The sequence below is a fragment of the Phyllostomus discolor genome, chromosome 2 (assembly GCF_004126475.2).
Source record: "Phyllostomus discolor isolate MPI-MPIP mPhyDis1 chromosome 2, mPhyDis1.pri.v3, whole genome shotgun sequence".
Lineage (NCBI taxonomy): Eukaryota > Metazoa > Chordata > Mammalia > Chiroptera > Phyllostomidae > Phyllostomus > Phyllostomus discolor.
Window position 1 is genome coordinate 211,939,648 of NC_040904.2, and position 27,985 is coordinate 211,967,632.

The 27,985-nt window shown below is 37.0% G+C and overlaps 1 protein-coding gene across 2 annotated transcripts; it reads right to left on the minus strand.

Moving 5' to 3' along the window:
* Positions 1-377: 377 nt before the first annotated feature.
* ST13 (ST13 Hsp70 interacting protein) lies at positions 378-27,977 on the minus strand. 2 transcript variants are annotated; one of them, XM_028531993.2, is made up of 12 exons: positions 27,387-27,977; positions 21,079-21,133; positions 19,173-19,248; positions 17,344-17,414; positions 15,212-15,278; positions 13,246-13,330; positions 12,996-13,106; positions 9,463-9,565; positions 8,168-8,284; positions 6,126-6,174; positions 3,717-3,829; positions 378-2,599 (listed from the first exon to the last, which is right to left on the minus strand). In XM_028531993.2, exons 1-12 carry the CDS (start codon positions 27,494-27,496, stop codon positions 2,471-2,473), a joined length of 1,086 nt encoding a protein of 361 aa, XP_028387794.1. In that variant the 5' UTR covers positions 27,497-27,977; the 3' UTR covers positions 378-2,470. The 2 variants fall into 2 exon arrangements, with proteins under 2 accessions (XP_028387794.1, XP_028387796.1); XM_028531995.2 differs by having other exon boundaries at positions 27,672-27,902.
* Between the last annotated feature and the right edge of the window lie 8 nt (positions 27,978-27,985).

A 27,985-nucleotide genomic window follows, 5' to 3' on the forward strand; every position in this document is an offset into this window, starting at 1 on the left:
ATTGGTTAATTCTTGGTACCGGAAATCCTTATATACAATAGGCACCTGATTTTTTAAAAAGTCAGTTTGGAGCAAAAAGGGTCAGTAATTACTTTATTTTTTGTAAATCAGTAAAATTATACCTATTTTTTGGTGTCAGATCAGCAAAAATATATCTTCTGCTGTGCTGTAGAATTTTAGTAATTAGTTTGTGTGTGCCATGAGATCAATAAGGTTGAAAATCACTGACTTAGGCTAATGTATTTTGTGGGGGGTCATTGTTAACAGCACTTTATAATTAATCTAAAGCCTACTATGCCCAATCACTTAAGATTAGTGCTAGAGACAAAAGAAATAGAACATGTGCTGGGCAAAATAAGGGGGGTGGGGAGTCAATATCCAGTTTAAAACCATAGTTTATTTTAATGTAGCTAGAAATATCCAGTAACTATATATTTTTAAGCAGAAAAAAACTCCTTCACTTTTCCATCTTATAGCATTATTAGCACAAGAAAAGGAACATTTTGTTTATAAATGATACTTTCTATGAAAATGAAAGCATTTTTTCATTTGTGGAACTTAAAAGTCTAAAAGCACAGGACACATTTTCCAGGAGACCAATTTTACTTTTACCCATTTATGGTAGTATTTGCAATGTTAAAATGTACTTAGATAATATATAGTTAAGCAAATCAAATAAGGAATTCAAAAGTAACTCGTCTTGAATTACTCACAGTGTACATTAGAAATTATGAGAGAGAACACACATTAACAAAAGGAACGCTGGCAAGCTCAAACGCTAGGTTATATGCTGAGTACTTTTAAAGGTTTAAAAATCATGCTTCATTAGCATACAGCTTTTTTCTCACTTATATAACAGATGCATTTCTATCTGCTTGTGTACAGCAAAGGGCCAGAATCTGGAAATCAACATATGACTTCAGGTATGTGCTATTGCAAAAATGTATTCCATAAAATTTACTTCACTGCTCCTTGCACTGATTCTTCAAATAAGCAAGTACAGAGGGCCTCATCCCTTAAAACTGCTTTCAGGTAGAAACCTCGAAATTCCTGGTACAGTGCCGGTACTTAGTCTTGTATAACACAGGAATTGAATATACAACAAAAAATTTATCATTTTCTTTATGCTGGAGAGGAAGGAGGGGTGGAAATATGGTTGCAGTATTTAAGAGCGGAAAAGAACAATGAGTGTTTCACAATACCAACAACACTATAATTGAAGAACCACCATGGATCTCATCAATTTTATATTCATGCTCAATCAAAACCTTAGGTTCCCTTCTACATATCTGAATTCAAACCTCATACTTGCTCCAAATACAAACTCTATTGGTATTTCCTAAGCAGACGACCAAACATCAAAGGAAATCACTCCTTTCAACATCTTTTGATATGGTAAAATTTCCCCGGAAGTAGAAATCTAGTATTTAAATATGAAATCTCTTAGCCAAGTAGAAAACTACAGCGGTTACGGGTATTACCCTACATAGTCATTATATGCATTATACATTAAACCCAGCATTAAATATGCTTGCACAATTATACTGTGAATGATAGCAGTGATGATGCCAGTGAAACAGGACTATCTTTAGGCCAAAGAGTAAGGGTGGGAAATGTAAAAACAAGTAGAAAGCTGACAAAGAGTTGGGTTATTTTCTGACCAGAAAAAGTAATTTTAAACACAGAAGTATAAAAAGAAAAGTATTTCCTTATTTCCCCTTTGTGGAAATAATATGAAACATTTATTACTTATTTTATGTAATCAGACAAGAACAGAGCTAAGTAATACGACTCTACTGCAGCATTGTAAAAGTCACCCCTTCACCACAGTGTAAGATGGAAATGCATCCGCACAAGGGTACGTGTTATTTAAAATGTAGTAAGACTGCTGCTGCCCTACCAGGTACTTCCAGTCCCTACCCAGGTCCTACTGCAATACTGGTGGTCCCAGTAGTTTTATTGAAATAAATCATTTTTTAAAAAATAAAGCATTTAAAAAGAGAAATCAAAATGCCTCAGTAACTATAATATTCAACTCAAACTACCTATTTAAATGTTGTTTACCTCCCACTAATAAATCTTTATTTCACTCAAACCGGGCAGTATATATCTTCCATAGTGAAGTATCTTTTGCTCAATTAATTAAAAGGAAAACACCAAAATGATTAGTAAAGAAAAGTGTAGGGTTTAACACACCCTTTTAATTTGTTTTTAAATATTTTTAAGATTTAAAAGTGTTTGAACTTTGTAATTCCTAGTAGGAAAACATTATCTGAAAGAATACCATAATGGCGAAACCACTGTCACACGTTACAGCTGCACGTGGGGTGGAGGGGTAGGGATTCTCTTCAACGCACCCCAGCTTTCTTCACGAGAAGGTCAGAGGTACACTGGTTTGTATTATTGCGACATCCATTGAGTGATCCGAGTTCCTTTTCCTTCAGCAAGGGCTTTATCTGCCAGAAAGGCATTACGCTTGACCTCCAAATTTGGCTGACAATTTACTGATCAGATTCATAACCTTTGGGTTGCTCTGATATTTTGACATATTTGCCGGGTTCTGAGCCACATCCTGGAAGGCCACCATAACTTCTGGATCCTGCAAAGAAAGGTGTGGGTTTTTGTTGTTGTTCTTTAAATATTTAAAGATTCTATAGGTAAACAAGTTTGTTATCTTAAATCCTATAATTTTGTCAGAGACAAGTTTTTTGGGGTTTGGACAAGTCCTTGAAGTATAAATGTTACTAATGTGCACTTCCAAGTCAAACTCAATTATATCACTTTGAAAAAAAACAAACATATAATTTTGATTCAAAGAAAAACACAACTGGTGCCACAGCTGGTGTGGCTCAGTGGATTAAGCACTGGTCTGCAAACCGAAGGTCACCAGTTCAATTCCCAGTTTGGGCACGTGCTTGGGTTACAGGCCAGGCACCCAGGTTTCTCTCACATGTCGATATTTCTCTGCTAGTCTTTCTCCCTTCCTTCCACTCTCTCTGAAAATAAATAAAATCTAAAAAAAGAAAAGCACAGCGGGATATAATTACCACCCATTACAAAGAATTTCCTATAAAACCAATTCTTATTTTTATTTTTTAATAATTTAAAAAAAGATTTTACTTATTTATTTTTAGGGAGGGGGGAAGAGAGGGAAAGAAATATCAGTGTGTGGTTGACTCTCACATGGCCCCCATTGGGGACCTGGCCTGCAATCCAGGCATGAGCCCTGACTGGGAATCCAAAGCCTGACCCTTTGGTTAGCAGCCTATGCTAAATCCACTGAGCTATAGCAGTCAGGGTTTATAAACCAATTTTCAGAAACTTAAGCTACTCTCCTGGTCAGTGTGGCCCAGTTGATTGGAACTTTGTCCTGTAAACTGAAAGGTCACTAGTACGATTTCCGGTAAGAGCACAGGCCTAGGTTGCAGTCGAGGTGCTTACGGGAAGCGGCCTATGGATATTTCTCTTACACAGACGTTTCTTTCCCTTTCTCTGTCCTCTCTAATAAAATCAGTAAGTGTGCCCTCAGATGAAGATAAAAAAAAAAAAGCTTTAGCTACCCATTCTGAAAGAAAATGAATGTTAAAAGGGCATAGTTAGTTATTTGGTAATTCAGATCAATAAAATCTGGCTAACAGAGTAACCTTCGTCTCCACACAGAGTTATGAAAGAAATGCCTTAGTGACACAAAGTTCCACAATGTTTGTCTGTCTTACCTGCATGGCTGCAAGAACCTCTGGATCACTGAGAATTTCATTGAGCCCAGGCATTCCTGCCATTCCAGGCATTCCTCCAGGAAAATTACCAGGCATTCCCCCAGGAAAGCCACCTACAAAAAATAAATGGGGGAGAAAAAAAACTGTACAGACAGCAGCCAAATTCTCAAGCAATCTAATAGTACACTATTTTCTACTGTGGATGAAAAAGGAGTTTTGTAAAAGTAACTTCACAGGGTGATCCAATCCTAAATTCCTAACAGGGCAGGTCATAATGGGTAGTTAGGCCTGAGGCATATAAGGCATATAACTTCTTTAGTAAAAAGTTTATCTTAGCCTTAAGCCGATCCTGTCCATTGTTTTTGTCAATCTAACACACCTTTGAAGTAAGTAGCAACCACCCTCAAGAGAGCACATAATTCTGTAATCCAATCCCCACCTCCTTTCTACCAACTTCATGTAATGTTCTTGATGTTCCCTCCCTAATTTAGAATGCCTAAAAGAAACTGCAAAACTGTCATTATCTGGAGTATTTGGGACCTTGCTTCCCAGCAACTGTCATTAGTTTTGGCTCAAATAAACTAAAAAAATTCTCTACAGGGTTGGATGTTTCTTATGTTGACACTATTGCTTAAAATAACAGACGGGCATAAAGAAAAAGGATGCTAATAAACACAAAGAGGCCAGAACATTCTAACTGGATGTAACAAGATACAATTTTTAACCTTCAAATTACATCTTAAAAATAAGGCTGTAAATCAGACTTTGCTACCTCCAGATTCATTTATTTCCCTGGCAATACAATTCAAAAAACAACAACACTAATCTTACTTTAAAATAAAAAGAAAACTAAGTTCCTTGGAATTACAGAATTTCTTTAGTTTTTGTTTCAATTTAAACTCATAAAGAGTTTTGTTGTTCTTTCAAAAAACAAACAAACACACACACACCCCCAAAGCAGTTATGCCTTCAAGGACCACACTGAATGCTTGTTATAAAAAGCTATGGACTTTTATCTCCACGCCAGACAGAATCAAAATTTCTGAAAGTAAAACTGAAAATCTTCATTTTTAACAAGCACTCCTGGTGTTTCTTCTTTGCTAGAACAATGCTCTAGCAAAAAGGATTTAATTCTCCCAGAATGTTTTTAGATTATATGCCCAAATTATTTTCTACTGATTTTTTAAAAAAATTATCTTTACATCTACTAAAGTATCCTGAAATAACCATTATACCAATACAGGGGCATTCTCAAGGGAAATCCAAGTAACATTAATGTATTCTATACAACAAGGGTGACTGTAACAAAGCCATCAAAAGGCAAAAGCATGGATTACAAAGTCATTAGCACCTGCCCCAATAATTTAAACATACCCATAAATAACAAACAACCACAGATAAAGAGATCTAAGGGGTCTAAAGACTTGTAGTTTCTCTTGTTGATCCTACTGAGAAACTAGTTTCTACCCATAAAAAAATTACTGGCCTTATGCAGGAATAGTTAACCAGTCTGCTTGTAAAATCTAGGTATTAACAACTACATAACAAAAAACTAGCCTACATTAGTGGTCATTTTCTAAAACAAGGTACCCTACATAAAACTGTATTTTAAACAGAAAGTAAGCTATGAGCTAAAATTTCCTTGCCTTTTCTTCAAACGGCAAGTCACCCCCAATATGTTTTTTTTTTTAGTTGCTTTGCACATGACCTTTCAGAATATTGGCTACCTTTTTTAGCCAGTGGCATAAAAACACAAGTGGTGCGTAGCTGCCTCTATAAACACTTCTTGAGGGAAAGCTGGTTACTATTGAACAGCTGATTCCCCATTAAAATTATGAACTTTAAAAAATCTCTGCTTGCTTTTTATATAAATTTCATATGGCCTATACAGGAAGTCTTCATTCATTCTGAGAGCCTTTTCAACTGCTCTTCTACCCGTATTATGCAGGACTATGGTATCATGCAAGGCTTTGCCTCACTAATAATTTCTGATCACTTGACATTTACAAGAAAAAAGTGTGTATTATTTTACACTGGACTTAAAATATTTTTTGTGCTTAATAATTAATTACATACAGTGCTTTTACCTACTATCTCATGAATAGCAATGGACAAAATTCCATTATAGCTATTTAGAAATATTTGGAATCCATCATTATCAATTGTTATAAGCTTTTAAAATAAAGGTACAATGCTTGGGCCCCAATAAATATTAGCTATTTTTAAAAACAATACTGCTCAAAGTATGGGAAAAATAATATACTCCATTGCTACTAACACAAAATTTTTATTAGAATGAAACTTTCTAGAACTAACATTCTAAAGATTCTATTAAATATAATAGACATACCAGAGCACCCAAATCAGTTATTTACAATACTAATAGGTTCACTTTTTCTTTAAAAATACCTGGGAAAGAGCCATACTGAGCTCCTGATTGTCGTCTGGCATCTTCTTCCTTTAACAGGAAAAAGAAGAAACAAATTATGTAACAGGGAGGAAGAGTCCTGCTATCCACCTCTACCCTATCCATGCAAAAATCACGAAAAATACTCTAAAATAAGATAGTTATATAGGACTTACAAGAATAACAAATTTCAAATGGAAATATGGACTAAAGGATATACCCCATCTCAAACTCCCCAAAATGTCCAATTACATTCTCAATGAACATTACTTCCGATAATGATTCCAAGTAGTGTTTTTCACTTCTACTTTGGGGGGGGGGGGGGGGGAGAACCCTGGAAAGTAATTTACAATACTGATATGTGTGTCCATGCTTACAAAACCTACATTCTTACTGTTTTAAATTCCAAAATAAAAGCATATGGTTAGATTACTAAAACTACCATGACTTTTGTTTCCCGGGTTCATGTTTACCATACTCTCCCTACATAACTCAACAACGAATACAACTAGAGATTTACTGGCTTTGGCTGTTTTCTTAAACACAAACTGAAAGCAAACATAAATTTTTCTCAAAACCAGTTATAAAGTCATGAAGGATATATACAGGTAAAAATTACTTTTGAAGTTTATATACCATAATCCTCCAAATTAAGCATGATTCTTAAAAATATGAAATGACAAAAAATTATAGTGTAATGTTATATAACTGTAAATACAGCTTTATGTCCTTCTGTTCAATGTTAAAAATAAATAGATGACAACAGCATCAATGCAAAAGGATAATACAGAAAAAAACTAAGAGAAACCTTAAGAACAGCAACAACAATATTGTATATAAATTACGGATAAATTTTTTTCTAAATTTCATGTAATACGACTTTATAACTAAATAAATAGCTAGAGAGGAATTTTAAATAGCTATGACTAAACTACTGGAATGATGGAATCACCAAATTTAACACACCAGGGTAAGCACCTTTAAGAAAACATAATTATTGCCAAGATTTTATTACTCGACAGAGAAAAATATGACTTTAGGATAAAACAAGATTATACACTGGAGAAATATATAAACTCAGTTAAGAATTTAAAGATTAAGTTTCCGGTCAAAATGGAGGCACAGGTAGACATGCCTTGCCTCATTGTACAACCATAAGAAGGAACACTACTGCCCTGGCTTCCATGGCTCAGTGGACTGAGCACAGGCCTGCGAACCAAAAGGTTACCAGTTCGATTCCCAGTCAAGGCACATGCCTGGGTTGCTGGCCAGGCCCCAAGTAGGTGCACATGAGAGGCAACCACACACTGATGTTTCTCGACCTCTCGTTCTCCCTCACCTTCCCTCTCTCTAAAAATAAATAAAACCTAAGAAAATGATTAAAAAGAAGAAAAATGAAAAAAAAAAAAAAACAGAGGAAACCAACAGTGAAGGGAAGGAAGCCAGGATTCAAATCAATGATTTGGAACATAAAGAAACATTCAATCAGAACAAAAGAAATTTTTAAAAAATGAGGAGAGTTTAAAACTCTGGGACATCTACACAAAGGCCAACATCCGAATCATACTGGTGCCAGAAGGAGGAGAGGAAGAGCAAGAAACTGAAAACTTATTTGAAAAAAATAATGGAAGAAAACTTCCCTGATTTGGCAAAGGAAACAGACATGGAAACAGAGAGTCCCAAACAAGTTGGATCCAAAGAGGTCCACACCAAGACACATCATAATTAAAACGCCAAAAGTTAAAGACAGAGAGAGAATCTTAAAGGCAGCAGGAGAAAGGCAGAGTTACCTACAAAGCAATTCCCATAAAAGACTATCAGCTGATTTTCTCAGAAAGAACAAGAAGGGACTGGCAAGAACTATACAAAATGATGAAAAGCAAGGACCTACAACCAAGATCACTCAACCCATCAGAGCTATTACTTAGAATCATTCTACAAAACTGGAGGCAGCATTAAATAAGAACCTGGAATTAGAGTAATATCCTAAAAGCTCTAACCTACTGTATTTTCCCCTTTAATGGTTTAACTATAGAAACTTTACCCTCTGGGCTCTCTCATGTTCTTCCCGAGCCTTCTTAACCCTTTCCATTCTTTCTTTGATCTCTCGCTCTTCACGTTTCCGCTCGTACTTTCTCCGATGTTCTGCAATTTTCTGGGCCTAGAAAAAAAGAGCCACAGAAAAACATTCTGAAAATGAAATAAAGCCAACACTCATCTACAGTTCTGTCAAAGAATTACTTTTCTTTGTGCAGAGGTGTTTAAGACATAGTTCTGAATAATGACAGATTTATCTGATAGAAAAAGACCTGATGTAACCCAAGCTTTAACAAGTCCACTGTAAAAGAGAAGAATGAGGCTAGAATTTGAAGTCAGAAATGTTAGAAATTTCAAACAATTAACTGGGGCAAGGAAGGCAATTAAGTTTCAAATCGCACAATTCTTGTCTGATAACTGCCATGGGACGGCAGAATCTGGGAACACATGTACCAGTTGTTTGCCAGTCGAACCATACTTATTTTCCTCGTCCATAAAATGAGGGGCATGGGGGGAGGAACATGTGAGTCTATAGAGGTGCTATAAGGATTAAGAGAAAAATATATGTGCCAGGCACTAGTACATCATCCATGACAAATATGTGGAATCTATTATTTAGTTAAAGAATAAAGTAAATATGATTCATATTAAGCCTTTATATTAGCTTCACGCATTTAAGAAGTTTATTTTCTAGAATATCTCATACAATAAATAACCTGAGTTAGCCCTGTTATGAGAAGGAAAAAGAAATAAAACAGTCTCTAAAAGTAATAGCCAATTTAAATTAAATTTGCATTACCTTAAAAACTTTATAAATAAATTCTTGGTAGTATAACTTCCCACAAAGCTGAAGGATTTACCATGTAAATGTATTAACATTAACCAAAAATTTTAGACAGAAATTATCTTAAAAGAGAGTACTCTAGCTTTTGGATTCATTACCATCACTTCTGAAAGCCTGAAACTTGTTAACTATGACAGGGTCCTCATGTTTGATACCGTGGCTATATACACTTAATAAGTAAGGACAGACTAAACTCAGTCTTGGCTCACATTTCACAAATTTTCTATTTGCCCCCACTTCATTTCTTTTTTGGTTATAAGTCTATTTTAGGCTTGCAAATAAAGTAATAGAGCTCACTATAATACAGCATAAAAAATGAAAGCATGAAGACCTAATGATATTTCCTGAGCTGAGTACAGGTAACTTCCAAATGTTTGTTTCTTTGTATGTTTTGCAGGTAAGTACTAAAGCCACGGAGCATTACAGTAATGACTTTCCCGTTCTCTACTTTAACATACCCTTGGTTGAACTTCTTTCAGCATTGCACTAGCATCATCATCATAATCCAATTTACATGCAAGGGCAAGATCATGGGCAGCTTCTTCCCAATGGCCCAGAAGTCTGAAACAGATTTAAACTCATTTTAGGAATTTTTGTCCATATTCACTTACGTAGCATGGTGTCTTTCTTCCTTATTATAAAAAAGAACTGTTACAGAAGAAGTTTAAGTTAAATATTGAACTATAAATTTTCATGAACCATTTTTTAAAAAACAGCTTTTTGAAATACATTTCACATACCATAAAATGCACCTATTTGATTGTTTTAGAAACTTTTATTTAGTTTTAGAGAAAGGGGAGTGGAGGGAGAAAGAGAAGGAAAGAAACACTGAGGTGTGAGAGAAACAGAGGTTGCCTCTTGCACCTCCAACTAGGGACCTAGCCCGCAACATGTGCCTTAACTGGGAATCAAACCAGCAACCTTTCGGTTCATAGGCCAGTGCTCACTCCACTGAGCTACACCAGTCAGGACTCATGAACCAATTTAATTATCATGTTTCACCTAACAAAAATTTGAAAGAGTTTAAATTTCCTTTATGATTAACCTTAAACCTGTTCTTTCTACTAAAAAACGCTGAAAAAGTTAAAAATACCATTTTCTTAATTCAGATTATGAAACTTTAAAAAATTATGTAGAGCCACAACTTTCAGTTAATCAAAAACAGAACTGACATATATGTTCAACATGCTACCTACATTCTATATAAGACAGAAAACAATATGTGTGCACACATTTTATTGAAAAAGGAGGGAAAGGACAAAGCAGAAACTAAAGGTTGGTGGGAATAGCTAAGAATAAAGTAGGGGGATAGCAATGGAAATCAGACTTCTCTGGTTATACCTGTGAACCCAAACTCAGTTTTGACTCTTTAAAAAACATGAAAATGCTTTATACACATGAAGATGAAAATTGAACTAGAGAGGATGGAAAGAGAGCAAACCCTAAACCCAACTGAAAACAGAGAAGAGGCTAATCGCGTTGACAACATAAACCACAGTGGGAGACTACATCCCACAGTGTATCTTTCAGTGGGATATAGATAAGAACTGCAACAAAAAAACTTTAAACCCTACTTAGAGATATTATCTCCAAGGTATGATTTTAAAACAATTTTTTGTATAAGGTAGGATAATACAAGTAGGTAAATATATTAAGGGTGAAGATTCTGACTTCAGGATAATAGTATCAAAAATACAAAATATGTTTAATGTTGAACTTTAATTAAAAATATAAACTAAAAAAATCTTTTTCCTCCAAAATCATTATTTAAAAAATGTTTTTTTCTGACTCTGTCCATTGACATGACAGAAGGCAGGCTATCCTGGAAGCAATGAGCACATTTAGTTGCCAAACTTCTGTTACTATAAATATAATCCCAACTAAAATAAACTATGGTTTCCTGGAGAAATGAGTTATTCCAAATCTGGAAGCAGCGTATAAGGTGAGCTCACATTCTGTGTTCTATCAGAAGGCAAGGAAATGCCCAAATACTACTGGGCTCTCGAGAGGATCAACGGCAATGCATGAGCTTTCCTGTACTGACAGAACGTTAACAATTTGTATTCTGATCTTTTACCCGTATCTCTGATATGTGTCGTAATAATAACTGAAGCTGCTTTTTGAGTCACCTTAGTGCAGGTTGCCTCAGCATATCCATCTCCATCTCCACCCACACTTGAAGTACACAGCACTTTTTCACTCCACGTTAAGATGTTGGTATCACCAAACATTTTATCCCGAACCCACAGAATACCTGTTTGTAATAACGTTGTTTTGCTTCCAGGAATGATTACCAATCTGGGTTAAATTCACCTTTTATTTGCCCCCTTTTCTGATTTTTCAGGTGACTTAGCATGGACTGAGGTAGTTGGAGGCTAGCAAATGCCTTCTATAATTTATTGGTTGTCAATGCTAAGCTGCAAAGAGAAGTCTGAAAATACAAAAATTTGTAAGGACAATGATACAAGGTGGGAAACAGAGTGAAGAAATAGTCACTGTGGCCCTGGCTGGTGTAGCTCACTGGACTGAGTGCTGGCCTGCAAACCACAGGGTCACCGGTTCAATTCCCAGTCAGGGCATATGCCTGGGTTGTGGGCCAGGTCCCCAGTGGGGACCATGTGAGAGGCAACCATACATTGATATTTCTCTCCCTCTCTCCCCCTCCCCCCTTTCTCCTCTCTAAAAAGAAATACATAGAATTGTTTAAAAAATTTTTTAATTAAATGGAAAAAAAAAGTGACTGTAGTCAAGCTTCTTAAGTAGGCTGAGGCATAAGGAGATGATTATTCTTGGCTCCAGGAACTTAAAACTTTTGAACTTTCCAGTCTCCTGTCACTACCTGGATGCATACCAATGCATTGTCCATCAGCCCCTGGACACACATCGAACCTTCAGATGACCTCAAGAAGAAAATGTTTCATTGTATAGACAACAGGTCATCTGATGATTACCATCTTGGGTGAATCCGGGGGCTATGAATGCAGAACTGATTAAGAATATACTTTTTACTGTTAAGAACCTCAGCTTTAGGTATTGCTTAGTTGTGTTTCTGGTTTGCAAACCCCCTAAAACCCTTGAATAAAACTTTGTTATTCAGTTCTAGAAAAAGTCTTCATTGTTTTTGAACTTGACTGATGAAGGCCACTCTCTTTTCTTGGAGATAATTTGGAGAAAAATCCTTACCTTAAATTTGGTTCTATAATATGGTCAAAAACTGTTAACAGTGGTTTTCTTTGAATAAAAGACGTGAAGAATTTTTATTTGTTCTTTATGATATTTTCTCAATTTTTCATATTGGATACATTTATGAGGGAGGACCTCCTCCCAAAATGGAATTTGTTTATAAAAAATTATGTATTTATTACATGTTTAAACTTCAGTCACCTGCAAAGTTCTCTCCATTTGATGTAGTACACCTACCGAGACTTTTCCACTGCTCAAAACAGTTTTTGAACATGTCAATTTGGATGCCTTTTAGTGCTTTTGCCATTTTTTGTTTTACCTCTTCCACATTGGCCAAATGTTTCCCTCTGAGGACTTTTTATATACAGGAAAGCAAAAAAGAGGTCACTCAGGGCGAGGTCAGGTGAACAGGGAGGGTGGGGTATGGGGATCATGCTGTTTGCGGTCAAAAACTGCTGAACATTCTAGTAAGGCGTGGGTAGGTGCGCTCGTACAGCACCCATTATGAAATGGGCAAACACGGCGAGAAAGTCTTCAAAAACAATTCACTGAAGCCGAATGCAGCCTCTCACAACAATGCCAGCTGGTGCACTGATACAGATGGGCTCCTAGAACACTCACCAAACAGGAGAAGCCTGTACTACAAGGTGCCCACCCTCCAGAAGATAATTCCAGTTTCTGGGGGTACCCCTCATAATTCTTGCTTTAAAATTAAATCCTTAGGCAATTTTGGGTTATTTTAGAAAGCATATTAAAAGTATCAGATTTAAATAAAGAGTTCTGAAAATAAGTAAGTTCCATTATTTACCTGTGTGCTTTCCCTCGCCATTTATAAGGCTGAGCTGAATCAGGGTTTATTTCAATAGCTCTGTCACAGTCCCGGATGGCAGCATTTGGCTTCTGTAATTTGATGAAGACACTAAAAAATAAGTGTGATATTAAAAAGTATTCATTTAAAACAATATCATCTTTGGGACTGCTACAGAAGCAAGTCTATTAAAATAAGTGATCAGAAATTATTCACTAGAGGATACTACTTTTTGGCTCGGAGCGCTCACCTGGCTCTCTTGGCATACAGGATGGCCAAGCGAGGATTCAGCTTGATGGCGTCTGTGAACAAGTCGATGGCTTTCTGTAGCTCACCTGAAGTGAAACAAAAGTTATTGAGAAATAGCCAGAGAATAAAAATATTAAGAAAAATTCTTGATCTTTTGTCCAATTAGTCTTTTACATTCTTTATTCAGACCAGAAAAAAAAAGACTAGTTTCTAAATTAATATACAAAACTGGCTCTTCCAAGCAAAACTTTATCAATCCTCTACTGTAAATCACTCAAGACAGAGACAATGCTATACTCTTAGGACTCACTTTAATTGAGATAACTTTAATTGAGAAAAAGTAAATGGATAAAATTTAAATAAATCAATTTTATTCCATTAATTTAATTTTCTTTTATCCAATTAAGTTATAAGGGTAAAATTAAGCCCTGGCTGGCGTAGCTCAGTGGATTGAGCATGGGCCGGGAACCAAAGTGTCCCAGGTTCGATTCCCAGTCAGGGTACATGCCTGGGTTGCAGGCCATGACCCCCAGCAACTGCACATTGATGTTTTTCTCCCTCTCCTTCTCCTTCTCCCTCTCCTTCTCCCCCCCATTCCCTCCCTAAAAATAAATAAAATCTTAAAAAAAATTCCTTCTATTAAAAAAAAAAGGATAAAATTAAATTTAACGAAAGAAGTATTCCTACTTAATTCACAGGGCTTATGAGAAAACATTTATTATCTGAATTCACAGAAACTGTATAAAAATTCAAAAAAAAAAAAAAAATTGCCCTGGCTGGTATGGCTCAGTGGATTGAGTACTGGACTGCAAACCAAAGAAAGAGTCACTGGTTCAATTCCCAATCAGGGCACATGCGTGGGGACCAGGCCCCCAGTGGGGGTGAGCAAGAGCCAACCACACACTGACATTTCTCTCTCTTCCTCCTTTCCCTTCTCTCTAAAAGTAAATCAATAAAATCTCGATTCTTTTTTTTAAAGATTTTGTTGATTAACTTTTAGAGAGGGGGAAGGGAGAGAGAAAAAGAGTGAGAGAAGCACCAGTGTGCGAGAGATACAGGGATCAGTTGCCTCTCACACGCCCCTAACTGGGGACCTGGCCTGCAACCCAGGCATGTATCCTGACCGGGAATCGAACCCACGACCCTCTGGTTTGCAGGCCGGCACTCAATCCACTGAGCCACACCAGCCAGGGAAAAAGAAAAAGGTTTTAAATTTGAAAAAACGTTTATTGATTTTAGAGAGAGGAAGGGTGCCGGGGGTGGTGGTGGGTGGAGAAAAACATCAACTGGTTGCCTCTCACACATGCCCCAACTGGGAACTAAATCCACAACCTCAGCTCCACCTTTCGTTGGAGCCACACCAGGGAGCCACACTAGAGAGCACGGTATGTGATTTTTATTCTCTAGAGAAAATGAAGCTTCCTGGAATATTAACAGATCAGAACAAGAGAGGATTTTTTAAAAAGGTAAACAATAATGTCCCCAAACTGAGTCAATGACATACACTCATTCATTCATTCATTTGAGCTTATTGTGGTGACATACAGGTTTCAAGTGTACAACTCAACAAAACATCATCTGAATAATCATCATGCGCCCATTGGCCAAAGTCAAGTCTCTTTCTGGCCCCATTTATTCCCTGACCTGCTTTGGCCTCTTCCTCCTCTCCCCACCCCCTCCTTTGCACATTTCTAAAGACGCTCCTCAGTGGAGAAAGATTCAAGGAAAGCAGAGTCACATCAGGATATGTCTGTGTCCCAAGGCAAGGTAATTGATACCTGAGTGATTTCAGCCTCTTTATAAATGGGGAAGGGTTGGGTGGAAAATAAGATACTTAGTTCTCCAGCATAAAACATTCAATAAATTTAAGTTCCCTTTCCCTTTCCCACTATTTTAACAGTTACTGTAGTAGAGAAGAGAATATCCAGAATCTCACAGAAATGTAGCAAAGAGTGAAAACCACTCACCATCATTTAGGGCATCAATGGCAGCCACTTTTTTATCGTTTGCCTGATCCATCATCTCCTCGGTTATCTAAAAAAAAAAAATGAAGGCAGAGTCAGAATAGTACAGAGAGCAAACAGAAGAAAGCAATTTGGACTTTTTAGGAATGAGGTAGTCACAAATACCACTTTTATTCATTTTTTTTCTAGTTTCCAGGAGCCAAGAGAATAATTATAACAACTGAATAGTAAATTATACAGGATGAGTTTTAATTGTTTACATGAAACAACAAACTTTCGTCCCTACACTCTGCCTTAAACATTACCTTTGCTCCCCTCCATCCCAACCTAAACGTGTTGCTCTGCTCATCTTACCAACTCCTTTCTAGTTACTCACAAATATTGAAACTCCATCTCCTCACAAGAACTAAAGCTAGTTGCTCTTAGGCTTTAATCTTCAGAAAAACAGTTATCTCATTAATGTGTTCCAGCAAACATCTACTGAGTATGTACACCATACAGAACAAACACAAAAGATGCAGACAGTAAAAGATTATTGTAACGAAAACAAAGAAATGGAAAGCTAAAAGGTTTCTTGAACAAGCAAACAAAGAAACCTACTCTGTCACCATCACTGCAAAATATCACTAGAGGTGCTGGTTAATTCACTAAGACAATAATCTGACAGGTATAAGAACTAGAAGTACCCAGTTGTCTTTATTTGTATTTACCTAGAAAAACCAAAGGAAGCAGAAATTTAAGTTTTTAAAAAATAGTGAAGATCATTGTGGAGAAAATGTTATTGAATGATGCCAAAAAAGATCTAAAAATTAGATAACACACTCATGGATAATCTCAATAGTGAAATGTCCCTTCTCCCTAACTTTAGGTTTAATGCAATTTTAATAGAGAAAAAATCCTATTTTTTTTAGAAAAAATTGACAATCTTATTCTAAAATTTATATGGAAGAAAAAAGGGCCAAGAACAACCAAAATACTCCTAAAGTTTTCTGGGAGACAGGGGAAGTCTGTGCCCTACCAGATAACGAGACAGCATAAAGCCATGCATGACAAGGTATCATTAATACAGGGAAACAAGAAGACCAGCAAAACAAATGATCACCAAAACAGACCCACACATGCAGGAAAACATTAATGAGGAAAGAGATTCGATAATGGTGCTGACAGGCAACTAAAGGTAGAAGGCAAATGTATCAAACTCTCAGAAGGAAAAAACAATGTTACATTTATTACCTTGAGGCAACAAAACATAATATATTAAAATTATTAATTGTACTAAAAGATTTTGTTTATTAAGACAACATAAAATGAAGACAAGCCACAACTAGTACAAAATATGCTGAACACATATAGATAACAAATCGCTAGTATCCAGAAAATAAAACAAACTATAAATCAGTAAGAAACAAAAAACGCCAAAAGAAAAATGGGAAAAGGCAGAATAGGCCTTCACAAATACCTGTGAATAAACAATAACCATCAAAATATGTTCAAATTCATTAGAAATCAAGAAAATTCAAATTAAAAGCCACAAGGCATAGCATTTCACACAAGACTGGCAAAGATGAAATCCGACAGTATCAAGAGTTGGTGAGGACATGGACTAACCTTTTAAGCTGCTATTATTACATTACAGTGTTTCTCAAACGTTTTTACATCAATCGCCAAAGGGCTCTTTTAGACACTTTTTCTTAATTCCCATACCCTCCATTTTAATACCACCGATATAGAAAACATATGTTAATGTGTTACTGTAATATCTGAGTTTTTTTCAGTCCCCCTTCCCAAGAACCATTTTCACCACCCTAAGCACATTATCGTAACTGTTGTGACAAAACCATTTGGAAGCAATCTGGCATTAGATATCTCCTTAATACACAATTTCACAGTCAAATCAGATGCAAATGGAAAAACCAGGTACAAAGAAAACGATTTCAGAAATTATTAGAGAATACGACTTAAAGTAACAAGAACTTTTACAAATATTTTTAGTAAAATAAAATGCTTTCCTAAATTCTTTAAGCCAGAGAAAGATTTAATATGTGCTTCTCCTGGAAGAATTGTCATAAAATCATTGCAATAGGTGGGACCATCACATTCCTTATAAAAATCAGAAAGTAAGCCATCAAACTTACCTCTACATTTTCATCCCCCATTTCCTGAGGGGCGTCTGTGTCTGCTTCAATCACGCCCTCATTGTCAATTTCTGCCCAAGAAAACGGAACTCTGATTAATGCAACTGGTTAACTGAATATTTTCTTTTGTTAATTTTACTTAAACTAATGCACAGTAAAACATTTCTCCACCTAATACAACTTTGGTGTTTAGTGTCATGTAAGACTACATTTCATTTTAATTGTTGCATTTTGTAAGGTACTTATGATTGCGTTGTAGTGGGAATATGGGCAAGTGCAGTTTCTAGTATTACACACTGACACACCACTGATTAGTCAGTTTCAACAAATGGATTCAATGTCTTGTTCTACACATCAATGTTTTAAAAAATACTTTACACAGATAGCACAAGTTACAGTGGTATTTTGATGTAAATGATGGTAAAATACTTAATTTTAATATAATTTTTTAAAGTTTGGATAAAGATTCTTCTAAAATAAAGGTATAATACTGATGCAGAATCAAACCCCAAGGCTAGCACACTATAATGAAAATAATGAAGAAAGAGTGTAAAGAGGGATGTTGTAAATTTCATGATAAACAACTGTAATTTGCCACAGCAAACCTAGCAATGTATTTTTAATTAAAAAAAATTAGATATTTTTAGCAGTGAATTTTATGAGTTTACTTTTAACATTCAAAAAAAAAATTAAAATTAGCTACCTGAAATCAGAACATCCAACCAAGAAAAGTTTTAAATCAATTTTTAACAGGAACCGAACTTAAAGCTTTGTCTAATTATAAAAGCTTGAATTCATGAATAAAAAATAAAATGCTTTCAGAGTTGGTAAAAAAAAGAATTATAGTTATGGAAATTGTTAGAAAATTAAATGACTAAGAAAAGTTATTCTAAAAATAACAAAGGTCAACTGATTAAAAATTTGAAAAATTCCAAGTAAAGCTAAATTTAGATAGGGTCCATAAATTAAGAGATTGTTCAGTTAGCTCTGGCTGATGTAGCTCAGTGGATTGTGTGTGAGCCCGAAAACCAAAGAGTTGACAACGGTTCAACTCCCAGTCAGGGCATATGCGAGGGTTACAGGCCAGGTCCCCAGTAGAGGGTGTGCACAAGAGGAAACCACACATTACTCTCTCTCTCCCTTTCTCCTTCCCTTCTCTCTAAAAATAAATAAAATCCACACAAAAAAAAAAAAAAAAAAAAAGAGAGAGAGATTGCCCAGATAATAATTGGAGTATATATTTGTAGTCTCAAAGCACTTCAAAACTTACAGAAAGACTTACCAGTTTTGTAGTCTTAAAAACCAACTACAGAAACCCTACCAAACTCATGTGTCATAGATAACAACTCTTCTGCAATGAACCAGTTTTATCAACATGGATACAAGTACCAAAAGAAAATAATTGTTTGGTTCAATGCCATTAGTGGAAAACTTTTACCTATGTTTAGAACAACCCTGGTACAAGACCCAACTTCTCAACTACAAATTTTATGAACTCTGAATAAAAATCAATTACTTCCAACAAAAACACCAACATCTGCATTGAGATATACTAAAGTGTAAAATATACTCTGGATTTTGAAGACTTCATATGAATAAAGATCTCATTAACAGTTTTTCCATATTAACTACCTGTTAAATATGTTAATATTTTAGGTATATTAATTTAAGTATGTTATTCAAGTTAACTTCACCTGTTTAATTTTCTAAATACGGTTACTATAAAATTTTACATTTCATATGTAGCTCAAATCATATTTCTAATAAATAACACTGATTTAGTCAATAAAAATCAACACAGGATCTTATCCCGAGGGTTATCTCCTCACCTAGGTCACTTTCCTCACTTGATGGTTCGTCTGTCTTTATGTCTTCCTCCACCTTCTTACTATCTGTTTTTTCTTCCTAGCAAAGGGAAGACAAACAATACTATCAGTATTTAATAGCATACCCTATATATACTTATTTATACAATTTTATGTATGAACTATTCACATGCATTGTATTTCATGCATGCTTCCTTTCTCGTTTTGGTAAATGAGTTTTAGTTTTCTGTTTTCATGTCTTTCAAAGTTATATAAGTCCAGTTCCCTCATCCAAACCCTTTGTATGATGAGTTTTGGGTTTTAAAATATTCTGGATTTTAGAAAGCTAGTATGATATATACTATATAATACCTTCAATGGGCACTGGAGTCTACAACTCCTCATAATCAGACATGTTACTTGTGCAAAGTAAAGTTTGAGCATTCACAGTAAGTGGGATTAAAACTATAAATAGCCTCATGTTTACTCAGATGTTTTACTACCAAACAAATAAATCTACTAAAGAGTTTTATATTTTCATGAGTTTTTGAGATTTGGAATTGCCAATAAAGAACTACGGCACTGTAATGCACAAATGATGAAATTTCAGAGAATTCAAACCAAATTTCCTCCCCACCCTACAAGTAACCAGTGTGTTTGTGTATCCGTTTGTTGAGTCCCTACCACATGCAAGGTGCCAGATGCTTTAGCATACACTGAGAAACAGACCATGTTTTCTAAATTAGAATGTTTTCATTACAAATTTTTTTAGCAGAAGAGAGATATAGGTTAAATATAATTTTGCCTTAATACATTTTTATCACATGGCAAAATATACTACATAGGGCTCAGAAACTACTAAACTCTGAGAAATGAGTTATCTTAAAAAAAAAAAAATCAAACACACACACACACACACACAAAACACTACTTTTGGGCTTTAGTTTAACTGCTTTCATTTCACTTGTTAGATGTACAGTAACTTCTGCCTTGGCTGTTGTGGCTCAGTGGATTGAGCACCAGCCTGAGAAGCCTAGGGATCGCAGGTCTGATTCCCAGCTAGGGCAGGTGACTGGATTGCAGGCACGGTTCCCATTTTGGGGTGAGAGGCAATTAGTCTGTTTCTCTGGCACACTGATGTTTCTCTCCCTTCCTTCCACTCTAACAATAAAAATAAACTTAAAAACAAAACAAAACAAAAAAAACAACGATATAGCCCTGGTTGGTATGGCTCAGTGGATTGAGTGCCAGCAGGAGAACCAAAAGGTCACAGGTTAGATTCCCAGTCAGGGCACAGGCCTGGGTTGCAGGCCAGGTCCCCAGCAGGGCACACACAAAAGGCAACCACACGTTGACGTTTCTCTCCCTCTTTCTCCATCCCTTCCCCCTCTCTAAAAATAAATAAATAAAATCTTTAAAATAAAGATATAACTTCTAGTTTCACATCCAGACACATAAATCTTGTTTAGGATTCTAAATAAATGGCAACACCATGAATCACACTCAAAAACATCCCTCAGGTGGCAGCACAGAAAAAATTGAGAATTACTGATTTGGGCTATTTGTTCATTTACTTTGCAAATATTATTAAAGTACCTACAATGCAAAAACACTGTGCTAGATACTAAATATACAACGACAAGATTGCAAAAGCACTCAATCACAGAACTTACCACCTACAGGTCATGCACAAAAAGGGTATTTACTATCATTTATCCTAAAACATACTGAACATTATTCAACCCAAAACTCTCAGTTATAAATCAATTTCAAGGGATTTGATGTCAGAACAGAAATTTTACAGAGATCTTATTTCCAAGTGATTTGGAGGAAATCAGGAGTGGTAATCTGAGAGCAGCAGTTGAAAAACATCCTTAAGAAACCTTGTAGTACTTTATTACTAAACACACAGATAAAACTCATAATTTACCTTATTTTCTTCTGATTTGGCTTTATGAGTAGCAGGTGGTATTTTACCTCCCATGCTTGAGAAAGATGGGAAAAAAAAAAAGATTCATTTAGAAAAGCAAAAATCACTAAGCCAAGCAGTATTTACTTATGCTGGGAAAAAAGTTAAGACATTTAGATGATTACCTTTTCAAACCTTAAAGAGTAAACTCAATTAATTTTAATTTAGTATTACTATGACTTTTTCAGCTTCAAATTTTACTTATTTTTTTAGTGTACCAATCAATGAAAATCTACCCATTCCTTACCTCAATAAGCCCAGTTAAAAAAATTATATGGTGTCTCTGTGCCCATTTAGAATTCAGTAGATATATAAAAATCCAGTAAGAGCTCAATTAAATTAAAAAAGGCAATTTAGGAAATAATTATGAAGTCATCATATAACTAATTCAAAATGTTCGTTTGTTTTGATCAGGACCTATATTCTTCTCGCTGCCCTGGCCAGCGGGGCTCAGTTGGCGGGAGCGGTTGCAGGTTCAGTTCACAGTCAGGGCACGTGCCTAGGTTGTGGGTTTGCTCCCCAATCCCTCTGGACATATATGATCCCTAGTCCGGCCCCGGTGGGAGGTAAGATGCTTCTCTCTCTCCTATCAATGTTTCTTTCTCCCCTAGTCTCCCTTCCTCTTGCTCTGTGAAAGAAATGGAAAAAGAGTCCTCGGGTGAAGAAAAAAAAAAAAGGGTTCTTCTTGCTTACATTCACATACTCCTCACATTAGATTTTCAATTTATCCTCTGAACTTCACCCATCAGTACTTCGTCTTAGCACTGGCAAGCCCTTTACGCCCAATATTCCAGGGCAACACCATGAATCACATATAGCGAGTCTTCATATAACATCGTTGTAACACTGGTCAGATGCCGTAGTAACTTAACTCTTGTCCGTATCAATTAGCCTGTAGTAAAAATGGTTTCACTACACGTCATTTCACTTGAAGTCACAGAACCTATCAATAATGTTAAGTGAGGATGTACTGTACATCTAACTTTAAAACAAGGAGAAACAAAGACGACAAAACTTTAGTGCCACAAGCTCCATTTGAGGCAGACTCTAAAGCACGGGGCTACATGCAACAGCGCAACGACTAAAATGTTCAGTGGATTAAGGACACTCCATAATAGTAAAGATGGAGCTCAAAAGGACAACAAAAATCTAAGAAAAAAAAGCCATTATCTTTTATGTAAAACAGGTATTAACTTGGAAAACAGAAACAAACCTACTCCAAAACACCCTTACGTGTCTAATTCTTTTCTTTTTTAAGATTTTATTTATTTATTTTTAGAGAGGGAAGGGAGGGAGAAAGAGAGAAACATCAATGTGCGGTTGCTGAGGGCCATGGCCTGCAACCTAGGCATGTGCTCTGACTGGGAATCGAACCTGCGATGTTTTGGTTCGCAGCCCGCGCTCAATCCACTGAGCTACGCCAGCCAGGGCTACATGTCTCTTCTTTATAACTAGAATTATAGTCACACTTGCATTTTAGTTGGTTAGAATTTCTGGACATAGGGTATATATGTACATTTGATTTAAATGAAAATTCTTTTCCAGCTCTGGCTGGTGTGGCTCAGTGGATTGAGTGCTGGCCTGCAAACTAATGGGTTACTGGTTCGATTCGCAGTCAGAGCACATGCCTGGGTTGCAGGCCAGGTCCCCAGTTGGGGGCATGTAAGAGGCAACTACATATTGATGTTTTTCTCCCTCTTTTTCTCCCTCTCTTCCCCTCTCTCTAAAAATAAATATATAAAATCTTAAAAAAGAAAAAATGAATACTGGTTTTCCTAAGTTCTTTAACCAACTTACACACATATAAGCAGTGAGAATTCCAGTTGTTCCACGCACTGGCCAACACTAAACTATTGTCCACCTTTTAAATTTTTAGCCATTTTGATAGGTGTATAGTGGTATTTCATTGCAGTTGAGTCCTTTTTCATGTATTTATTGGCCATTTGAATAGACATTTTTGTCAGGTTCAACTTTCATCCAGCTTTTTATTAGGTTGTCTGTCACACTTATATGGAAGTGTTCTTTGTACACCTGCATACTAGCCCTGTCAGTTTTACACATTGCAAATACCTTCTTTCACCCTGTGGCTTGCCTTCCCACTCTCAATGTTATCTTTTGATGAAGCCAACACAAAGCAAAAGTATGCAATAAAATAGTATATTTATTTAGCAAATGTAATAAAATAGTAAGTGTAATAAAAAACAAAATTTAGGCTGTGGCTGGTGTGGCTCAGTGGATTGAGCGCCAACCTGTGAACCAAAAGGTTGACAGTTCTATTCCCAGTCAGGCACATGCCTGGGTTGCAGGCCAGGTCCCTGGTTGGGGGAGGGGGTGTGAAAAGCAACCAATCAATGTATCTCTCACACATTAACGTTTTTCTCCCTTCCTTCCCCTATCTCTAAAAGTAAATAAATAAAATCTTTTAAAAAAACACGAAACTTAAAATTTCTTAGAACACCATTCAATCATGAAAAAGTGCACTCTCCCCATACTTTTTAATGTTAGTTACAAAAATTTTCTCAATGTTAGTGCCCTTAACAAGGAAAAATGGCTCCCATATGCCAGTAAATGAGTCATTACATGATCCAAAACATCTTAGCTTCCACTGAGCAAAGGACAATGATTCAATGATAAAGAACAGGCCTATAAACATGACAAAATTCTTTAAAAATCCATTCTACAGAAGTCTACTTTTCAAAGGAACACAGGACTCAAATAGTAGTTCTTTGCAGTTAAAATTTAAATAAAAATATCAGGATTCTTCCTTTTTAAAGATTGATTTATTTATCAACAGAGGGGAAGGGAGGGAGAAAGAGAGGGAGGGAAACATCAATTGGTTGCCTCTCACATGCCCCCAACCAGGGACGTGGCCTGCAACCCAGGCATGTGCCCTAACTGAGAATTGAACCAGTGACCCCTTGGTTCGCAAGCTGGCCCTCAATCCACTGAGCCACACCAGCCAGGGCAAAATACCAGGATTCTTATGCTGTGTTTTGCCCAAGTTTCAAAATGTAGCATCCAGGAATGTATTTAGAGTGACACTCAAACACCAGTCACAACAGTCTAACTTTATGTTAAAGCTTCAGAAAACGATAGTCCTGTCAAGAAATGTGTTTAGCTAAATCTAATCCTAAGGAAAAAATCAGACAATCCCAAGTTGAGGAAATTCTACAAAATAACTGGCCAGTAGTATTCCAAACTGCCATGGTCATGAAAACCAGGAAAGGCTGGGGAACTGTTTCAGAATGAAGATGACTAAGAAACATGACAATGAAATGCAGCATGTAATTCGTTTCCTGAGTGTAATGGTTGTATTTTTGAGGAAATACACACTTAATGGTATCGGGGACACAATGTTAAAAGAAGTCCTTTGCACTGTACTTGCAATTTTTCTGCAAGCTAGAAACTGTTTCCAAAAAAAAAAAAAAAAAAATCAAAAAAGTTAAAACTTGGGAGGAAAACAAGTTTACTCATAAGCTAGATTGGGAGTTTCTCACATTTCAAATTTTAGTTAACTTCCAAAGATAGCACCAATTTACAGACACGTAAATTTTATTTAAAACTGACAAAACTTGCAAAATGGCCTTTGCCAGTTTAGGGTTTTATGCTTTCAAATAGGGCTGGTGCAGAGATCTTCCTCATATGGCATCACATGAGACCGGTCATAGTTCTTTTAATTTGGTAACATTCCATCAACTTTTTGTGCGATAGTTACTTACGCACACATACAAAAAACTGGGTGCTATACCCTAAATCCACTGAGGGTAGAAAGGCTTTCTGTTCACTTCTTTTACAGTATTTACTGCAAAGCCCTGGCCAGGTGGCTCAGCTGTTTGGAGCGTCATCCCACACACCAGCAGGTTACGCACTTGATCTCCGTCAGGCCACAGGTTCAGTCCCTGGGGGAGGGTTGGGGGGGGATATACGCAGACAACCGACCCACGTTTCTCACACCGATGCTTTTCTTTCCCTCCCCCTCTCTAAAAGCAAGAGATAAAACCTCCTGTGAGGATTTTTTAAAAAAATTTACTGAAAAGCACACAAAAGATACAAAGTAAACAAGTTGTTAAGTGGCAGAAAATAGTGCCAGACAGTGCTTCTCTCTCTAGAAAAACAAAAATACCCCAAAACATATTTGTTGAAGAGAATGTAGTCCCCTTGGACCCCCACTGTCTATTAGGCCAAATATTTTTTTCTTCGTATTTCTTTTTGTCCAATTTAAAAGGTTAAACTAATAAACTCTCAGCATCTCATAAAATTTGAAGCTATAAACAATGGTAGAAACTATAGCAAATGAGCAAATGTCCTTTGCTGTCTAAGCCTGGGAATCTATGACTAACTTGGTATGGAAAGAATTCTGAAATGCTTTCAACTTGAGAAATATTCCTGGCCCTGGAAGTCTCTACATTCAGCCAGATCTCCTGTAATCTTGGACTGCTTGAAGAAGACTGATATGAAGGCAGACAAGAGAAGAACTGATAACTCTCAAGCAAATGTCTCAGATAAGACAAAACTCAAATTTAGATTAAAACAGAAATCGCAAAACCATCTATGTTAAAACTCAACTAAAGTTCAGATAAGGCCCCTACACATGCCAAGATGCTCAATCCCATACTTAACCAATAATTTAGGATGACAAAATAAAAATATAAATAGAACCAGGAAGAAAAACTGGAATTACCTATTGAAAACAATAAAACAAAAGACATGGCTAATTTTTTAGAATAATGTCTGACAATACTTTTTGGAACTTACTGGAATTCTCTACATAGTCAATAACCACTCCAGCACCAGTTATAACGCTGTTCTCACATACGTTTTAACATTTTCTTCAGTGTCCTCTTTTCCTCTCTAGGAGTGGAACAAAACATTCTATCTACTCAGTGTAATGTTCAGTCTTGATGCCAGCTATTTCTTTCTGTGGTATACTTCCTCTTTACTTGGAATTTTAACAAGTTTATTTGTAAGCACTTCCCTCCAATGAGCAGACATTAAAGGACAAAAGCATACAAATATATTAAGTGATGCTTTTGGATCATTAAGTTATTACTAACAGTAGTTATTAAGTTGCTACAGTAACTAATTTTAAGTGTTCTCAGATTTTATACTATATATAGAACACGTGAGCAAAAGTCTTACTAGAACTTACTAGCTAGAAATTTAGTAGCTGTAAAACTGGTGAGAGGAAATAAGGACTTAAGAAGCTTCTTAAAGCAAAAAAGTTATACCCTCGTAGACGACATTGATAGATTTTTAACTTAAGTTTCTTCCTGAGAACAAGTTCGTTGGCAGAAAGTGTTTCAAATGCACGTTAATCGTGGTAAGTACACAGAGCAAGGTTTGGGTAATATTACCTCCCAGAAGTCACACTGCCTTGTCCTGTCGCTATTTACCACTATGAGGTGCAATTTGCATGTCATCTCTTCAATTACCCACCAGTAGCAGTGATTCTTAAAAATCACTCCGGGAAAGATTTCATTTCTCCCTTAATCCCCCTTCAATATGGAGAACAGTAATTTCTATTATATGCTAAGTATCAAAACGAATTTCTGTATTTATCTGTATCTCTAGACTCTACTTAGTACTGTTTCCTAGCATCTGGCTTAATGCCTATTCAATTAATTCCGTGCACGTGGCGAAGTACTCTCAAGCTAAGAAAAACCAACCGTGGAAACACACTAGTCTTGGAAAATCATTCTTTTTAGTGTTCGGAGTGACGGCACTGCTACTACAGAGGTAGAATTGATTCCCAAATCACGTAATTCTAGGCAGTCAAATTCGCAATAATTTTAAAGGGAATTAAATATACCTATCATTTTATAACTTTTTAAATAATTATTACAACACCGTTTAAAGGCATATCCTGTAAAGCAGCTGCTGTGTGACATTGCAACTAAGCAGGACACCAGAGATTTCAAGAAAAACAACCCACGAAATCGAAGTCCCGCAGCTCTTACCCCTTCCCTCCCGAGTGTAGTACCCAAATACCCGCAGTCGTCTGCATTTACGTTACGTTCAAGACACACCCCTCGCGATTTCAGGGTGCAGCGATCCAGCTGGGTCTCGTCCTTCCCCGCCTCTGTACTACGCTGCCCGACTCTCCATTAGCCCCACGGAAGTCGCCTCCTTTTCCCGGCCAAAGAGCAAGCCCCAAAGAGGCGGCCGACTCGCGGAGTTGCCTGCTTCCCCGCCCCGCGCCAGCTACGGCCCAGCTCCCACTCCGGCCGTCCCTCTTCCCACCCCCAACGGTCCACAGGCCCGGGTCTCACCTCTCCACCCACTCCTTCAGGAAGCGCATTTCCTCGGTGTGCAGAATGCTCGGATCCTGCCTACACATCTTCACGAAGGCCCGAAGCTCGCTCACTTTGCGGGGATCCATGCCGGGGAGTGGCGGGACGCAGCACGCGCGGCGAAGATTGCTAACTCGGCGTGACCGAGTGGAAGGGGGCGGCTGCCGCGAGGCAGAACAGACTAGAACCTCCCCGGCCGCTGGCTCCGCCCACCAACGGTCTCGTGACCCCGGGTCCTGGGCCTGTTCCTTTCCACTCTCTCACCTCTATTTCTGCGCATTAGTTAGAACCTTCTAGAAGTGTGGCTGTTCACGCTGTTGCCTGCCTCTGCATGTACGCTTTCTTACATTCTCAATTCCGAGCCAGTTCTCTGGACGGCTCAACCCCCTACATGGTGCTTTCCAGAAGGCGGAAGACATCACCCCTGCAGAGAGTCACTTAGAATCGGACACACTGTGAGTGTAAGCATCAAGTGGAGTAGGACACGCAGACGCCCTAAAGGGCCGCCTGGCCAGTGCCGTGGTCACCCAGAGCTCTGGGGTGACGTCAGCGTCTGCGCCGCGTGGGAGGAAAGCCCG